This window comes from Kogia breviceps, chromosome 9 (assembly GCF_026419965.1).
Source record: "Kogia breviceps isolate mKogBre1 chromosome 9, mKogBre1 haplotype 1, whole genome shotgun sequence".
Classification (NCBI taxonomy): Eukaryota; Metazoa; Chordata; class Mammalia; order Artiodactyla; family Physeteridae; genus Kogia; species Kogia breviceps.
This window is the reverse complement of record NC_081318.1, coordinates 82,674,666-82,690,987: the sequence shown is the minus strand read 5'-3', so window position 1 is coordinate 82,690,987 and position 16,322 is coordinate 82,674,666. Positions and strand designations below refer to the sequence as shown.

The following is a 16,322-nucleotide window of genomic DNA, read 5'->3' as shown; positions in this document are numbered from 1 at the left end:
TCATGTAGTTAAGCTGATGAAAACTAATCAAAGATCTGAGAAAAGGATTTATTAATGTTCATTGTTTTTAGGTTTTATTTCACATTTAATACTGTATCTCATATTTTATCATAAGGCATATTTCCTTCTCTATGTTGTATGTGAATGAGAATAATTATATCACTTCTAACATATGAAAAAGATAACCATTCCAAAGTTATGACATAGAGAATTTATTTTCTGTAGACTTTATATGTAAATTTGTCTAATAATAGAAAAATATTTATATCCTAAGCAGTCAATCCCCAAAGTACAATTCTTTTATGAGATTTTATGCTTATTTCCTGTAGATACCAGTAATTCTTACTAATATATTTATCCTATTATATAGTTTAAATATATTAAAATTCCCATATACCAAAGGGCTCCCAGCCAATTATTCTGGACTGACTGGCATTTTGATACGACTGAGATAAAAGTTTAACATGAATAGTAGTTATAACTATGTGCTTTTTAAAAAAAAACTGGATTTGTAAATAGATTCTAAAATTAGGAGCGACAGATTTAAATTAACATTACAATACTGGCTACCATACTTATTATCCTGATTTTAAAATAGAAGTGTTTTCACATATGTGCCAAGAAATTATTTCTAAAGCAAGGGAGAATTCCCTTTAGAAAACTACATTTTAAACTATCAATATAATATGTACATACTATAACATGAAAATGATGTACTTTCCACTCACATACAAACCAATATGCACTAGGTGGCTGCTACCAGATGGCATATTTATGTTTCACACCTTACTGAAACAATCATTGCCAAAAGAAAAACCTAACCTAGCAAAAGAATTCCTTCCTTTGAAAAAAAAAAAAAAAAACCCAGTTTTTTTAGTGTTACCTCTTAGAACAGTTTAACTACTATTTTAATTCAGAATATGCTACATGAGAGTGTATGTTAAACCAGAAAAAATTAAAGAAAATATTTAGAATGGTATTTATGTTTTATTATAATAATACTTAAGCCCTTAATATTATTGTAAACATACTAAAAAAATAAAAACTAATTCTAATTCAGGTCCCACTCCCATGAGTGCATAATGAATTTTATACTGTGTTGGTGGCATATTCTTCCTCTTCTGATAAAAACTTCTTATATTACTTTTTCTGGAAAAAATAAAATGATCAAAAAACCAAAAAGAATTTACTAATGATTTCCAGAGAAATGTATATATAGAAGCACAATAATTTGCCTTTAGCAACACTATAATCTTTGTACTGAGTTTTTAATGAACTTGGAATTTTTCCCAAAGATTTGAGATTTACCCTGATAAATTCTCTGTATCAACTTTTTTCTTGCAAGAAAAGTAAACAGCACCATATCTTAATAAAATTAAGGCTGTATTTTTTTTTAATTTCATAAATTTTACTCAGAAATACAACATGAAGTACAAATGTCAACTCTCATTTCTCCTTTCCTCAGAAGGTTACTAACTTTTCAAAAAAATAAAGATGCATAAGCCTTACAAAAACATTGCCAATATTTCCTGAAAGAGACTGACTTAGCTCTACAAAATCTTTTATTAAGCTCTTTTTTACAAAATAATTAGTGTTTCATGTTATTTGAAAATATCTTAAATTTTCATTGTTAAAAAATAAATTTCAAACCTTTTCAAAGAAAAGAAACAGTGGCTTCCTAAGTCCTATTTTTGCCCACTATTTATTTTCTTTCTTGTCTTTAGTGAATTTCTGACCATGAAAATTGAGCTATTTTAATTTTAGGAAAACATTTATTGTAGATGTCCTTCTTACAACAAGGATTCTTTTATTAATATTTTAGCGTGGTCTGTTCAGGAATAAAAGGTTGTATTTTGTAGTATCTTAAAAAGTCATAGTTTTCCCCAATGGTGTGATGAAGCATTCCCTCCAAATGAGAGAAATATTGATAAATTGTCAGTTAAAAATAACACTTTAAAAATGTGTAAACTGAACACATTGACTGCTTTAAAGCACCACTTCTTTGACACAAAATGCAAGCGACTCACTTGAGTTCTAGCTTCACAGGCCAAGTTACAAAGAGACTAAAGAAACAAATATATAGAAGTGTAATTTCTTAATAAGAGTGAATAATTTTGAAGCATCTTCAGTGTAATTCTTACTCTTTACATGTTTCAAAATATCCGCTTGGAACATCCTGCCAATTACAGGAAGATCTACAGATGGCATTTACCCTTGTGCTTCATAACAAAAAGGACCTGCAAACATTTTTATGGAAGACTATCTAAAAAGGTACATGACTGTAAATCAATGACAAAAATATTAGACACTCCCCTTAGCCGGGTTAGAATGTACATCCTTCAGATTCTTGCACTGACACTTAATGTAATAAATACTTTAAGCTGAACCTTAAATAATAGCTGCAGGATTTCAACTGGTAAAGATTCACGGTTAGTATCCACCACAAACTCCAGTATTCAGCACTCAGCCAACAAAGGACAGCAAATAATTCCCAATAGCAAAAATACTGGGAAGGCTACCTTGGGCTTTGTTTTTGTTATGTAAAATTCATTAAAGTGACTTATCCACTTCCGATTACCTACTCTTAGAAGCTTTAAAGTAGCTTCAAGAACCAAAAAAAAAAAAGCTTTCCCAGAATGCCTGATAGGCTATTCCGCGCATTTAAAAATATGTGTATATTTTTATGTGCCACTGACTTTGTCTTTTTTCCAGCCTAAAAGAGAATTATTATTTTTCATTCCCTTCCTGCCCTGTGACTATACAGCTACCTTCAAACACTCTATTTCCAGAACAGCAGCGAGGTTTTTTAAAGCTATTATAGAAATGGTAAAAATAAGAGAAAATTGCAGGAGACTCTGGAAACAGTCCCTCCCCCAAAGAATAGGTTCTATTCATTCTAAGAACAGGAACCGCGTGTCCTTCGGCACTTAAATGTTTCAAATAGAGGGTGAGGGAGGCTGGGTGGCACGGTCCCGGTACCTGCGAGTCCCAGGGGTGGACAGCACCTCTACCGCGTGAAGCGACCACTCCTCTCACCAGGAAGGCTGTCAAGCGCGCCCAGTAATTGGGGATCCAAACGAGTTTGGATACCACAGCAATTAGTGAGCATCCCAGAGGCCAAGTGCGGGGAAAGTGCGGGAAAAGTCCAACGCTACCCTGGCCAGCCTGCAATTACCTATGTGCAAAATACCCAACCCAAACACAACTTTTTATAGGACTGGGTTTGATGAGAGCGGGTATCTGGCTGGAAACTTTTCCCACAGTACAGCTAAACTCTTTTAAGTCCAAGGAATCCTTTTAGAGATGGGCTGAGGCGCGGCGAGTCGTCGGCGGACGTTTCCCAGGACAGCCCGGCCCCGCCGAGGCTCCCAAGACGCGGGTTCGGTGCGCAATCCTGCGGCGAGCAGCGCGCACCTCCCGCTCGGCCTCTCCAGATCCAAGTCCGGCTCACTCCCCACCCCCACGGGCAGAGAAGCCCCTCAACTCGGGAACGGAGCCCGCGCCGGGCTTCCGCGGCACCCCTCGGCCCGCACTCCCCGCCCTGCCCGGGCACTTACGTGACGGCCGAAGGGAACGGCTCCTCAGACGAGGGGCCGATCAGCAAAGATTGGAAAAGTGTCAGAGTCAAGGCCAGCAGGCAGCCAGCAGCCATCTTCGCGATCGAAGATCAATCTCGCCTCCCTTCCCAGCCGGGGGAAGGACCGGCGCTGGAAACCGCGGGAGGAGGAGAAGGATGAGGAACACGGTCAGCCCAGAGCGCGGGCGTCTGAGGGCTGGCGCGCCCAGGGCCAGGGCCGGGACCGGGACGCGGGCTCGCACCGGGGGCCGCAGGGGCGAAGCCCGGCGCGGGGAAGGGGCGGCGGCGGGCGGCCCCACTAGCGCGCGTCGGCTGCTCGGCGCCGCGGCTGCTTCGCCGCCGCCGCCATCAAGGGCGACTTTGGAAACAGACCTGGGCAAGCCCGCCGGCGCTCGCGCTCTCGCTCCCTCTCGGTTTCTTCCTTGATTTATTCCCGCGATTGCCGTGGAGAAGGCGGGGGCGGAGGCGGGGGCGGAGGAGGGGTGACGGCACTGGGGAGGGGTGGGGTGGCTGCAGGAATGGGGGAAAGGCAGGCGGAGAGACTTGTGGCAGAGAGAGAGAGAGAGAGAGAGAGAGAGAGAGAGAGAGAGGCTCCGTCTGGCTTCTCCGAGCAAGTCGGAGGGAGGCGGCGGGGGTGGGCCGCGGGAGGGCTGGGCGTCAGAGTAGTCGGGCGGAGACGGGCCGGAGCAGCCCTCCATACAAGGGAGAAAGGAACTCCCGAAGTGGGCGCCGGCTTGCCCCAGCCGGCCGGCGCGCGGACGGGGAGCGGATCCGGCCCCGCGGGGCTCCCCGGGGACCGCCCGCCGCCCGCCGGGTATCCACAGGCTGCAGAGGCTCCGGCCGAGCACTTCGCTCGTGCCTTTGGGCGTTATTTTTGCCCAGGCAGGCAGCGTTCCCCCGGCCCTTCTCCCAGACGCAGAATCTACCGCCTGCCTAGGAATCATGGAGAAGTGATTTGACAAGAAATGTAGGAGGGGTTTGTATTTGCATTTTAAAGCACCACTTTTGACTCCCTACCAGGTGGCACTGTTTATTTGCCCGGGAGTGCCAAAGGCTAGAGCCTCCGGCGTGGCTGAGTGCCAGCTGTGGCGGCGGCCCCACGCCCTGGTACCGCTCACCTGGCAAGACAGAGCCTCGGGATCCGGGCTGAGGTCGGTCAGAGAAGGACCTGATGCTGTAAAATCCTCCTAGTCCTGCCGTGTGGTAGGACAGGGGTGAAGGCACGAATTCTACACCCAGGGAGCATAGTGCCGTGACAAAGGCTTTGTGACTACCTCCAAAAAGTCCCGACTGCCCTGGTCTGGCCAGTGGGCTGCCCTGCCTTGACAATGTTGCTAGAGGACGAGTTCACTTTGTCCCGGTGAGGGCATGAAAAGGGTAAGCAGCAGTAAAAGGTGGCAATTTGCAAAATGCCCCTGAAATATGGAGGAGGAATTAAGAGAGGGAGAGAGAGCTAGAGAGTAGCAGTCTGCGGACCAGTTTCACCTCCATCCCCAGGAGAGGCAGTGGCGGGCGTGCCCGGGCCTTCTCGTAGGAAAAAACAGAAGGGTCTTGGGTTAGGCCTCTTCTCCCGACCACAGAGGCCTCCTTCAGAAAGGCGCTGATATATCGGGAGGAAAGGTTTCCTTGAACATCTTAAATTCTTAAGCCCCTTGTAGTAGTATATTAGAGCACTTTTGACACCATTCCTGATGGGAAAAAAAAAAAAAGACCATCTTGCATATGCGTAAAAGGTGTCATTATGGGGAGGCTGTCAGATTTTTAATTAGCCTTTCTTTAGTTTCAGGAGAGCTTATGAAAACAGAAGGACACTTATTAATTCGTAATTGATTTTCCATCTCTCTAAAGGCAACATCCCCAAACAGGGAAGACTGATAATACTTAACTAGCAACGTTTTAAAAGGTGATGCGATTTTATGATTCTTGACCCAGCGATGTTTCCTTCCCCCTTACCTCTCTTTTGTGTGTGTGTGTGTGTGTGCCTTATCTGTTCTCTTTAAATTCTCTACATGTCTATCTTGCTCTCTGCTTCTTTCTTCTTACTGAGTGGCCTCACAAAAGGCACCCCACCGTGACCTGAGTTAGTTTGTTTTATGCTAGGCAGAGAGAGTGTAGCAGCAGGAGCTAGCATATGAGAGATGAAGTGGGATGGAATGAGACTGAGAACTCGAGCTCAGATGGATATTTTAAATAACTGAAGGTAGCTTTCCACTCCAAAATTAGAGAACTAAATAGTCGAGTCCAGCTTCTTTTTTTTTTTTTAATGATTCAAAAGCAGATTTTCTTCCCCAGCCTGGGGATTAAAAATGGCAAAATTAGATGCCCATTGCTGTCTACATGATATGTTGGTATCATAATAGCCACACTGCAGAAAAATATTATATTCTGTCAATTATTTCAATAATGACTTCAGACTTCCTACTAAGGTACACCATTTCCAATTTTATATGTTTATGAGAAAGAGCTTAAGGAATAAGAGAATGTAATAAAGTTCTAGAGAAGGTAAGACAGGCTTCATTATCAACTTTGTTGGCCTTTGAGCCAAATCGCAATTTCTTTGGATCACTGATGAAGCACTGTGTTCTGTAATAGCTGAAGCTGTTGAAGAAAGATATTGCTTCTACAGTTCTTTCTGAAAGGGTTGGTTGTCAACTATAAGCCAAAATCATTGCTTAATGCTCTGTTTTGAAGTTTGCCTTTAATTGCTTTTTATCAACCTAAAGCTTTTTTTAATGAGGGTATTCAAAATGTGGCTTTGTTTCTTATGCATGAAAGGTAAACCAAGACCATTTTCACAACATAGCATTATGTGTCTATTGGGTTAACCATAGCCTTCCATAATGCACTGTTTCTGTTCAGTTCTGTTATTTTGGAAAATTCCATGAAAATCAGATCCTATCCCATTAATTTTAATAAAACTTTATTAAGTCATCAAAATTTTCCATTCAAGATAAAATGTTTATAAATCATAAAAATTGATGACAAAGCTGGAATTATGGGCTGTGAGCAAGTGAAAAATCAGTATCTATTATTCATTTAAGAGGAAATATTCTGATAAAGATTAGTTAAGAGTTACAGATGTTTGTACTTAATCATTTCTTTAATAAAGTTTAAAGATCTCATGCAGAGCACTGACTTTTACTTATGACATATTTATTATCTGTAACTTTTGTCTGACTATCAATTGCTATTATATGTAAATATTTAAATATTTACAACAAATATTTGTTCATATACATTTCATTTTTATTAATTAAAAATGAACTAAGAACAATATGAACATAATAGCCACACAAAATGTTCCCTATTACTCCCTTTTTGTTTTAGGTTATACTATGCATATATGTAGCATAAAATTCTATTGATTTTTCTGTAAGTGTGTATGTATGTATAAGCATACATACATTTGTGTATGTATGTATATATAAGCATGCTTTTTATTATTTATTTTTCAGTACATCAAATTAATTTCTTCAATATTTTGGATTAAAGAATAGGACAAAGAAACTCTAAAAATGGCCTCTCTTTCTTTTTCCTTTTTTTTTTTTTTTTTTTCCCTCTCATGTACAAACACAGACACAGACACTAGAATGGAAAATAATTCTCCTTGGCTAGAAAAGTTTTAAAGGAAATGATGAATTTTCTAGCTTTTTGGAATATCTTAAGAAAACTAAGGGAAAAACTGTGACAACAGACCTTATTTTTTTATATGCAAATAGAGTAAATGACCTGTCTCTGAGATACATGTATACTGAAGAGCCACAATCAGCAATACTTGTGATTTGAGGCCCTATCATGCTTCTGCACACATACAGATGTGTGCCGAAGAAGGTCAAAGTTAAAGACAAATGGACAGAAAGCTTCAGTTATCTGTGTCCTTGGGGAATATTTTCAGGACATGGGAATAGGAAAGAAAGCAACTCCGAAGCTTCTATTCCTAGGAGAATTGTTAAGAAGGTGTGTAATAGTTTTTAAGTCAGCATTCACATTCAGTACTTTTATAGTAAATCAGCACGTTGAGGCCATGATAGAAAGCAACACAGAAAAGACACTATCTTAGATAACAAATATGGTCAAACATTTCCTAAAAGCAAGACAAATATTTAGAAGACATTTTTGCTTGGCCTGAATAATACAGCTATTGACAGATACCACAGTAAGCTTTTGAGGAAAGAAACGCCTTTTCTAAATGGACACAAAGTAACACGAAAAAGTATTTATTGGAAGTTTATCATTTGCCCTTCAGAGTCTCGTATTGGCAAACTTATGCTAACTTAAGTATGTAGAGAAATTAGCTCTTATGTTTAAAATACCATATCTGCAACAAGCAGTAGTTTTTATGCTATTCTATTTTTCAATCTCTGCTAATCATAGAATGTTTCATTCATTTTTCTTTTATATTTGTTCTTCCTCTCCTCCCTCAGCCATTAAACCCGAGCATATCTCAGAAAAAATCAGCACCTACAGTATGACTTTCCATTAAAAACAAACAAAAAAACTCTATTAGACTCTAAAATCTAGATTTCATAGTAAGATCCTTCTCCATAAATAGATGTGGAGTTTTGTTGTTGCTGTTTGAATTGTAAGTTATAGCACAAAGTATATGGATTTCATTTCCTTAGGCCTACACTTACAGGGAAGTAGAGAATTCAGTTATTTATCTAAGTATTCACTAGCAACAAAAATGCAATGGGAAGTAGTTAATAAGACATAGATAGCAACATTTGAAATAACAAAAATAACTGTTGGCACTCTTTTCACTTGCTTTTTTAAAAATTTCGTGGATGCAGATATCCATGAGAGAGTAAGGAAAAGATCATTTTTTGATATGATTCTCCTGAGACTAGGTTTTTAATATGCTTTACACACAATAAAACACCATTATAACCTAGCATATTTCTATAAGCATTTGGATATGTTAGGAATCAAATTCACCTTTGGTACAAATACATATAATTAATTAATTAGATGAGTGTCCACTGAAGCACCACAAAAGGGTGTTCCTAGGAATTTCTCCTTCTGCAGTAATGAGCATAGGAGAGAAAATAAAAGAGCAGTCATTTGATTTTGGAGCCACATATTTTAGACTTAGGTGATTAAAATGCCTACTGTTATTACAAAGAAGACATGACAATCTGGTCAGTAAACTTAGAGTTAAAATCCCATATTCCACTAACAGATGACAATGATACAATCTCTTTTTTACTCATCTATCACAAATGGGAGATAAAAACTTCTAATTTTTGTATCTGGAAACACTGGAAAATCAGTAGAGCAAACATTTTTATATAATAACAGTATTTTCTTCAAGATATATAAGGTGGTGGGATATAATTTCTAAGGGCTCCTGATAATTTGGGGAAGAAATACTATAATGCCTAATTGGCTGAAGGATATTGTCATATGCTATCAAATGTTCTATTGTTTTTTTCACAATTGAATCAGTAATATTTCAACATTTTATACCTTTAAAACTAAGAACAGAGATTTGAACAACACTAAAGATAGCTTGCATTGTGTACAATTTCAATTTATATAAATTGATTTTTCTCTTCTTCATATTCCTTAAATTTTACTATAAGGTAACCTGTTCTTTATGAATATGATGCTCTTAATGTCCAAGCTACCTAGAAGAAAAGAATTGATTTCATAAATTTGCCAACCTGGGTGACGATAGTCCAAAGTAAAATGGTGAACTGAATCCTGAGTTTCAAGCTGAGCCTATTTATTACCTGGATGTTACTGCCAGTCTTTCTGTTACATAGAGATCAATCTGTGTTTTGCCAAGATGTCATTCATTTTGTGGATAGAATTTATACTTGTCAGGATACTTGCAGATTCATTTTCCTAAGTTTAAACCAAATGTATAACTTTAAAATATCAAATGAATAACTTCAATATGAAGATCTTTGTCTTTATAATATTCAAGTAACATTTCATAATCTAGCTGCCATTGATAATGACATAATTTATTTCATTACACCACTCAAGTGGTTAGTAATCATTATTTGTAATAAGAAGAAGCATGTTTTTTGTTGGGAGGACTGTGTATATTCACACATCTCTGTCTCTTTCTCTGTTAGTACCTGAAAATTCTTTATATTCAAGACCTGATGTTTCTCAAAAGATTATGAGAGTACTTTTGGATTTCCTATATATTGGACTGACTATACATTTCCTTTAAACTTTTTTTTTCCTCAAAATGTGTAACACTTTTCCCTTTCAACAACAACAAAATACTTATCAAAGATGAACTGTCATCATAAACTTAGTTACAACTCGGTGACAAAACTTCAATTCAAGTCTTAACAAATGTCCATGATTCATCAGTGTTCAGGAACAGAGCCCAATTCTGCTGTTCTTTCCTCTTTTCTTCCCCAAGTCAACCAACCAGCCCCACTCCACCCCTTCTCCACCCCTTCTTTTTATCTGTTTCTTCCCTCACATACAATAGTTGACTGTCTTTAAAACAATACCACAAGAGGGACTCTTTTTTTTTTCTTTCTTTCTTTAAAGTAATAAGGAGAAAAGGAAGTGAAAAAATCAAGGAATGCAAAGAGAAATTATCCATAAAAAAGAAAATGGAAACATGAAGGAAGAACAATGCAAAGCAAAGAATGAGTTTGTTCCTGTAACACAGATGAACACAATACAAATGAGAAAGAGGTAGAACAGAGCCAGAAACATGAAGGCCAAAACTGGGAATGAGACTAGTAGCATATGTGAGGCAAAAGAGTCGGGCAGATCACTGATTTCAGTATTTAATCACCTAAAATTTTATTGCTAAACAAATATGATACATAATCTTCAATACCTCCCTATTTACAGAAAACATGAATAATTTTTCAAGATTCTTTCTCTAGCCAGGTTATGTGATGCTAATGTTTAACCACTTTTTTAAATAAAAAATGTAAATGATATTAAAGCATTATACAAGGTACAACTACTGTATGTGTTTACAAATTCCCTATGCATTTGATAGTGACATAAAATATCATCACTTGACATGTAGGATTTTTATATGAACTCTAGTAAAAAAAAAATAATCCATTTCACATGGAACATTGATTTGTATGTAACAAATACTTTTATAGTAAATCACTTGGGAACGTTAATGAGCCTACATTCTTTCCATGTTCAACCTCCAGAACCAATTCTTTCTCCCAATAACCTTTCCCGCCCCCCCCAGAAAAATTCAAGAACAATAAGAATGTGTAATTGAGATTAGGAGGCAACGTAAACAGTGACTGAACTGCTTCAATGACTTTGTTCTCACCTGAAAAACTGTTCACATTTAGATAATATTCAGGAAACCTAAGTGTCGAATGTCCAAGGTGTCATCCCAGGTCTTACACTAATTTGTTCTTAATTAGTGAGAAAACTTGAACTCATCAATCTCTATGACCTTCATCAAATACTCAAATTCTTGACCCCAGATGTTTGGCTGACTCTTAAAATAATTAGAAACTCCTACGTAAGTACACAGAAGTATGATCACGTGCAGTGGTGTACTAGAAATGGCACAGACCTATCTAACTACAAAACCAAATATCAATGGTTTAGTAGTTCAGAGATGTAGGGCAAATAACTTTGCTTTTCTGAGCCTCGCTTTTCAATTTTTAAATATTGGAATAATCCTGTGAGGACTAAAGGATACAGCATAGTTCCTTCATGCATCCTTAGTCACTCCCAAAGTCAGGGATGCTACAGGACAACAGGTTAAAACACTTAGCCATGCAAGGTGGAAAATCTTCTCCATCTCATATGGACTTAACAGTTGAAAAAGACTCTAGTTATAACAAGTCATTTTAAAGAAAACTAAAGAATTACATGTAAGAACAATTGACTGGCAGGTAGTATACACTTAATGACTTGTATGGTACACACATGCTCTAAGGAAGTACCGTTATTTTTCTCATTCTACAATTTGTATGTGTGCATGCCTTAAATGTACATATTAGTATACTAATGATCAATAAAGGTAGAGACTATTGATTTAGAAAAAAAAGCATGTAATAAAGAAAAAATTGTCTCAATAAATAAACCATTTTCAAGGCTCAATTTAGGTAGGCAAATTTGACTGGGAAAAAATAGATGCTGGAAATACATGATAGGGTTTTTTTTCCCCAGTTTGTTATCCTTAACAACTTTATTGATATATAATTCACAAATCATACAATTCACCCATTTAAAGGGTATGTTCCAATGCCTTTTAGTGTTATAGAAAGATTTTCACTACTGTTTCTATTTAAAAAAATCAATCATTACATATTGAAACTAGGAGAGTACTTGATGAGACCTGCAAGTATTAGCTATGCAGATGTAACAAATATTAATTCAACTTAACATTAATGTTAAACAAATTTTAATGACCCTGATACTTAGATTATACAAATTACTGATGACTAGGGTGTTTCCAAATATAAAACCTTAGCCTATATTCTCCACATAATCCACCTCAAGCAACTAATCACTATAAATTTTTATATTTAAACTTATATGAAAAAAATAATCATTTGGAGCTCACTCTGATAGATTCATATAAAAACATATAAAAATTATAATTCAGATTGGCATATGCACCTACTTCTTCATTTGTATCATTTAAGTGTATGCTCTGGAGTTTATTTTGTGTTGCCATCTTTACAATGAGAATAATATTTATGACACTGAAAGATATGAGGCTAAAAATGGCATTTGCATTCATGAGATGCATCAACTCTGCTTCAACATTTAAACACTGGCTAGAGCTGTTTATTGCTTCATGTACTGTTCTTCCATATACAGCAATGTCTCAGTAGGACACCTTCATAGTTCTGATTTTTGAGCCTTTCAATGGGGATGAGAAAGACAGAAACATTTTATAGAGATGAAATATTCTCACCTTGATCAAATATATAAGAAGCTTTAAAAACTGAATACGAAAGTACCAGAAAAATTAGATCAATAAAATCCACAACTAAATGCATTTTATTTTGATAACCTCTATTAGATCCTCAAATGTAGCATATGTGGAGTATTTGTCATTTTATTTCTCAGTGAAATATTAAGACAACAAACGGAATTGAGCACATTGTCTTAGAAGTGTTTTTAAAAACTTAAGTAAAAATACTTTCTGAACACCATAATAGTAATAGTAATCCAAAAATACAGTCAATCCCAAATTATAAACATATGTTCCAAACAATTGTTTTTATATCAGCCTGTGTTTATAAGGCTGCATTTTCTCATAGCGAGAACATGTAGATTTTAGTTGGCAACCTGAGCATGCATGCAGGTTTCTACTTAGCTTCAAATGCTCTGTATAGAATTACCATTTCTAGTCATAACGTCTAACAGACTTCAAATAACATTTAAATTAATAACCTTGGAAGTACCAATTGATGAATGTGGGTTTATGGTCATCACTTAATCTCATTAATAGCATTAAGAGTAATTTATTATATTCCATTAAGAAAAAAAGACACATCTTCCCTTTCACACATGTTGCATATATGTAGGAGTACATAATAGAACTCTAAAAACTCACCAAATTGTTTGATGCAAACTAGAAATTTAGCCGTGTCTTTATTAATTTGTTCACGTATTTATTCTTTCAGCCAGTAATCTATTCATTTGTCATTAGAACTTGCTAAGAGCTAAATATTCTGATAGGAATCATGATAAATCATGTATTTATCATATATAAATCATAAATTTATATATGTTTCTACTCACCACCCAGTAGTTGGGTGAAATGTGTGTGTATGTTATATATAAATGTTTAGATGAGACACCCACTTATTTTCTAGTCTTAGGATGCATGATATCCTTTGTTACTAAAAAAAAAGTTTCAGAACTTGAAATTTATATCCAGAATACCAGGTCAAACACCATTGTAAATTACACCACAGGTGGGAATGTAAATAAGGCAGCTGCTTTGGAAAAGGTTAAGCAGAGTTACGAAAAGACCCAGTAATTCCACTCCCAGGTATTTACCCAACAGAGATGAAAACTTAGGTCTACACAAAAACATGTACATGAAATGTTCATAGCAGCAATATTTATAATAGCCAAAAAGTAGAAACAAGCCAAATGTCTATCAACTAACAGATAAATAAAATATGGTATATCCATTCAATGAAATATTATTTGGCAATAAAAATTACTGAAGTACTGATCATACTAAACATGGATGAACCTTGAAAATATGTTAAGTGAAAGAAACCAGTCACAAAAGACTACATATTATGTAATTCTATGTATATGACATGTCCAAAATAGGCAAATCCATAGGGACAGAAAGTACATTCGTGTTTCTTAGGACTATGGTGGGCTGTTGGGGGACATGGGGAGTGACTGCAAATTGGCATCAGGTTTCTTTTTGGGGTGAGGAAATGTTCTAAGATTGATTGTGGTGATGATGGTTGCCAACTTTGTAAATACATTAAAAACCATTGAATCGTATACTTTACATGGGTGAATGGCATATAAACTCTACCTCGATTATAGTTCAGATATATACCATAGATATATATGGTACAATTTACTACGTTGCAAATTTTGTAGACAATACTGCCTTTAGTCAAGCATCTGGGCTGTGGAAGGCACTCTCCAACTATATCATGAAAGAAACAAGACAGAAGGTAAACAAGCCAAAAGCATTACTTGCAAGAAAAATTAAGCAAAATTTGGTATTCTGTCTTTTTAAAGTAAATCCAGCATAGCTGAAATTTGTTTTAATTATCCTCCTAAGAGCCAAGATCAATTCCTGGGAGAGGTGAATTTGTAGAAATGAGGATTTATTCCTCCTAAGCCGTTTCAAAGGACATTTTCAGCACCAGGAAACTGAGATAGAGGCTGGACTGAGGTACTGAGGGTAGAAAATCCTAATGACAGGAGAAAGCTATAGCTGTAACTATGAAGTTACCTTACCATTCATACATATCAGTGGTTCTCAAATTTGACCAGGCAAAATGAACACCTGGAGGGCCTGTTAAAACACAGATTACTGGTCCCAAGCCGTGAATTTCTGATTCCATAGGCCTGGATGGGGCCTGAGAATTTGCATGTCTAAAAAATTCACAAGTGATATTGATCCTGCTGGTCAAGGGGATTCTGCTGCTTATTCATAAATTAAATGTTCTAAGTGGGAGATGATGTGAGGTGAGCTAGGGAAAAGTAGAGGAAATGACACACTGAATACAAATTTTATAAGTCACTAAACTAACTTAGAGCAAAGCTGCCAGCACTGGTGGATTATCTTGGTACCGGGTGAGAGGGGTGATTCAGTGAGTGAGCTTTACTGTCAGGTGATACCCTTAATACCAATTCCTGAGTTAAACTGCTTGTCAGATCTCCTGCCACCTTTCATGTTTCAAATTCACTGATATCGGCATGCCCCTAAAATAGTGCTAGCAACATGTGAAGCCAAGTTGGAAGTCTGCTCTTCATTATGAGAGTTCGAATGTATCAAAGACCTCATTCTTCCCGAAACATGTACCTCTCAAGGCCATATCCCTCTCCTACTTAGCTGCAAACTCCACTATCAAATTTATTACATTAGGTTAGTTAAGAAATACATTCAAGTGCGTGAGCCATTAGGGTGGAAACACCTCTCCCGCTGAGACATAAATATCCATTTGTCGTTACCAAGAATTAGTTTATCAGATGAACTAGCTATCACCTTGAAAGGAGATTTCCAGGCTTTATTAGAAATTACTTTGGTTTTGGTAAGAAAAGTCAGTACAGACTGGATTCATTCCAAGTGTTTCACTCTGAAATAAAATGATTAAGATATTTTACTTAATTTACCATGAAAATAAATTAGCAAGAACCATAATCTACAAGAAAGCATTATTAACGAAGAGTACTTTAAACATAGTCTTAGCTGTTTCTCAAATCTACTTTGTGTGACATTGAAGGACAATTTCATTCACTTTCACTCTTTTTAATAAGATTTAGAGCCTCATGTAGGTCACAGAATCCTTTCAGAGAACAAAAGCAAAAAATAAACAAAACTCCTTATTGGATAGGAACTGGCCTTAAGTGCCTTGGGCAGAAAAGTAATCTGGATGCTCCAAAGAAAATAGGGTTATGAAAACAAAAAGAATTCAGCAGAGAAAGTACAGAAATGTAAAATGTAATCCAGTCTTACTTTTTCTTCAGTTCCCCAGGTTTACCAAAGAAATGTGTATCATCTGGAGATAGATGCTTGTTCTTTACTTGTATTTCGTCAATATGAATAAACATATAGGCACACTAGTATAGAGACTGACACTGGTAAATACATGGATTGGGTTACCTTAAGATTTGGAAGTTTAATTTAGAATTTTGTGAGCACAGTGACTTTTTTTTTTTTTTAAAGAAGATGTTGGGTGTAGGAGTTTATTAATTTATTTTATTTATTTTTGCTATGTTCGGTCTTCGTTTCTGTGCGAGGGCTTTCTCTAGTTGTGGCAAGCGGGGCCCACTCTTCATCGCGGTGCGCGGGCCTCTCACTATCGCGGCCTCTCCTGTTGCGGAGCACAGGCTCCAGACGCGCAGGCTCAGTAATTGTGGCTCACGGGCCCAGCCGCTCTGCGGCATACAGGATCCTCTCAGAGCAGGGCTCGAACCCGTGTCCCCTGCACTAGCAGGCACATTCTCAACCACGCGCCATCAAGGAAACCCCACAGTGACTTTTGACAACCATTTGCAAAGCCAAAAAATACATATGTAATATTTTAATTGATAAGAAATACTGTACTGTAATTGTAACTATTTG

The 16,322-nt window shown here is 37.1% G+C and overlaps 1 protein-coding gene across 13 annotated transcripts in view; it reads right to left on the bottom strand.

Annotated features, from left to right (window-relative positions):
- The window catches only part of CACNA2D1 (calcium voltage-gated channel auxiliary subunit alpha2delta 1), a 505,873-nt gene extending 501,360 nt beyond the window's left edge, over positions 1-4,513 (bottom strand). For 6 of the 13 annotated variants that reach the window (XM_059075027.2, XM_059075030.2, XM_059075031.2 and 3 more), the window contains exon 1: positions 3,558-3,748. In XM_059075027.2, the coding sequence (XP_058931010.1) occupies positions 3,558-3,652 (95 nt within the window). In that variant the 5' untranslated portion in view covers positions 3,653-3,748. Of the gene's footprint in view, positions 1-3,557; positions 3,749-3,949 lie in introns of those variants that run through there. The other 7 variants (XM_067042717.1, XM_067042716.1, XM_067042718.1 and 4 more) reach the window with 3 other exon arrangements.
- Positions 4,514-16,322: the final 11,809 nt, after the last annotated feature.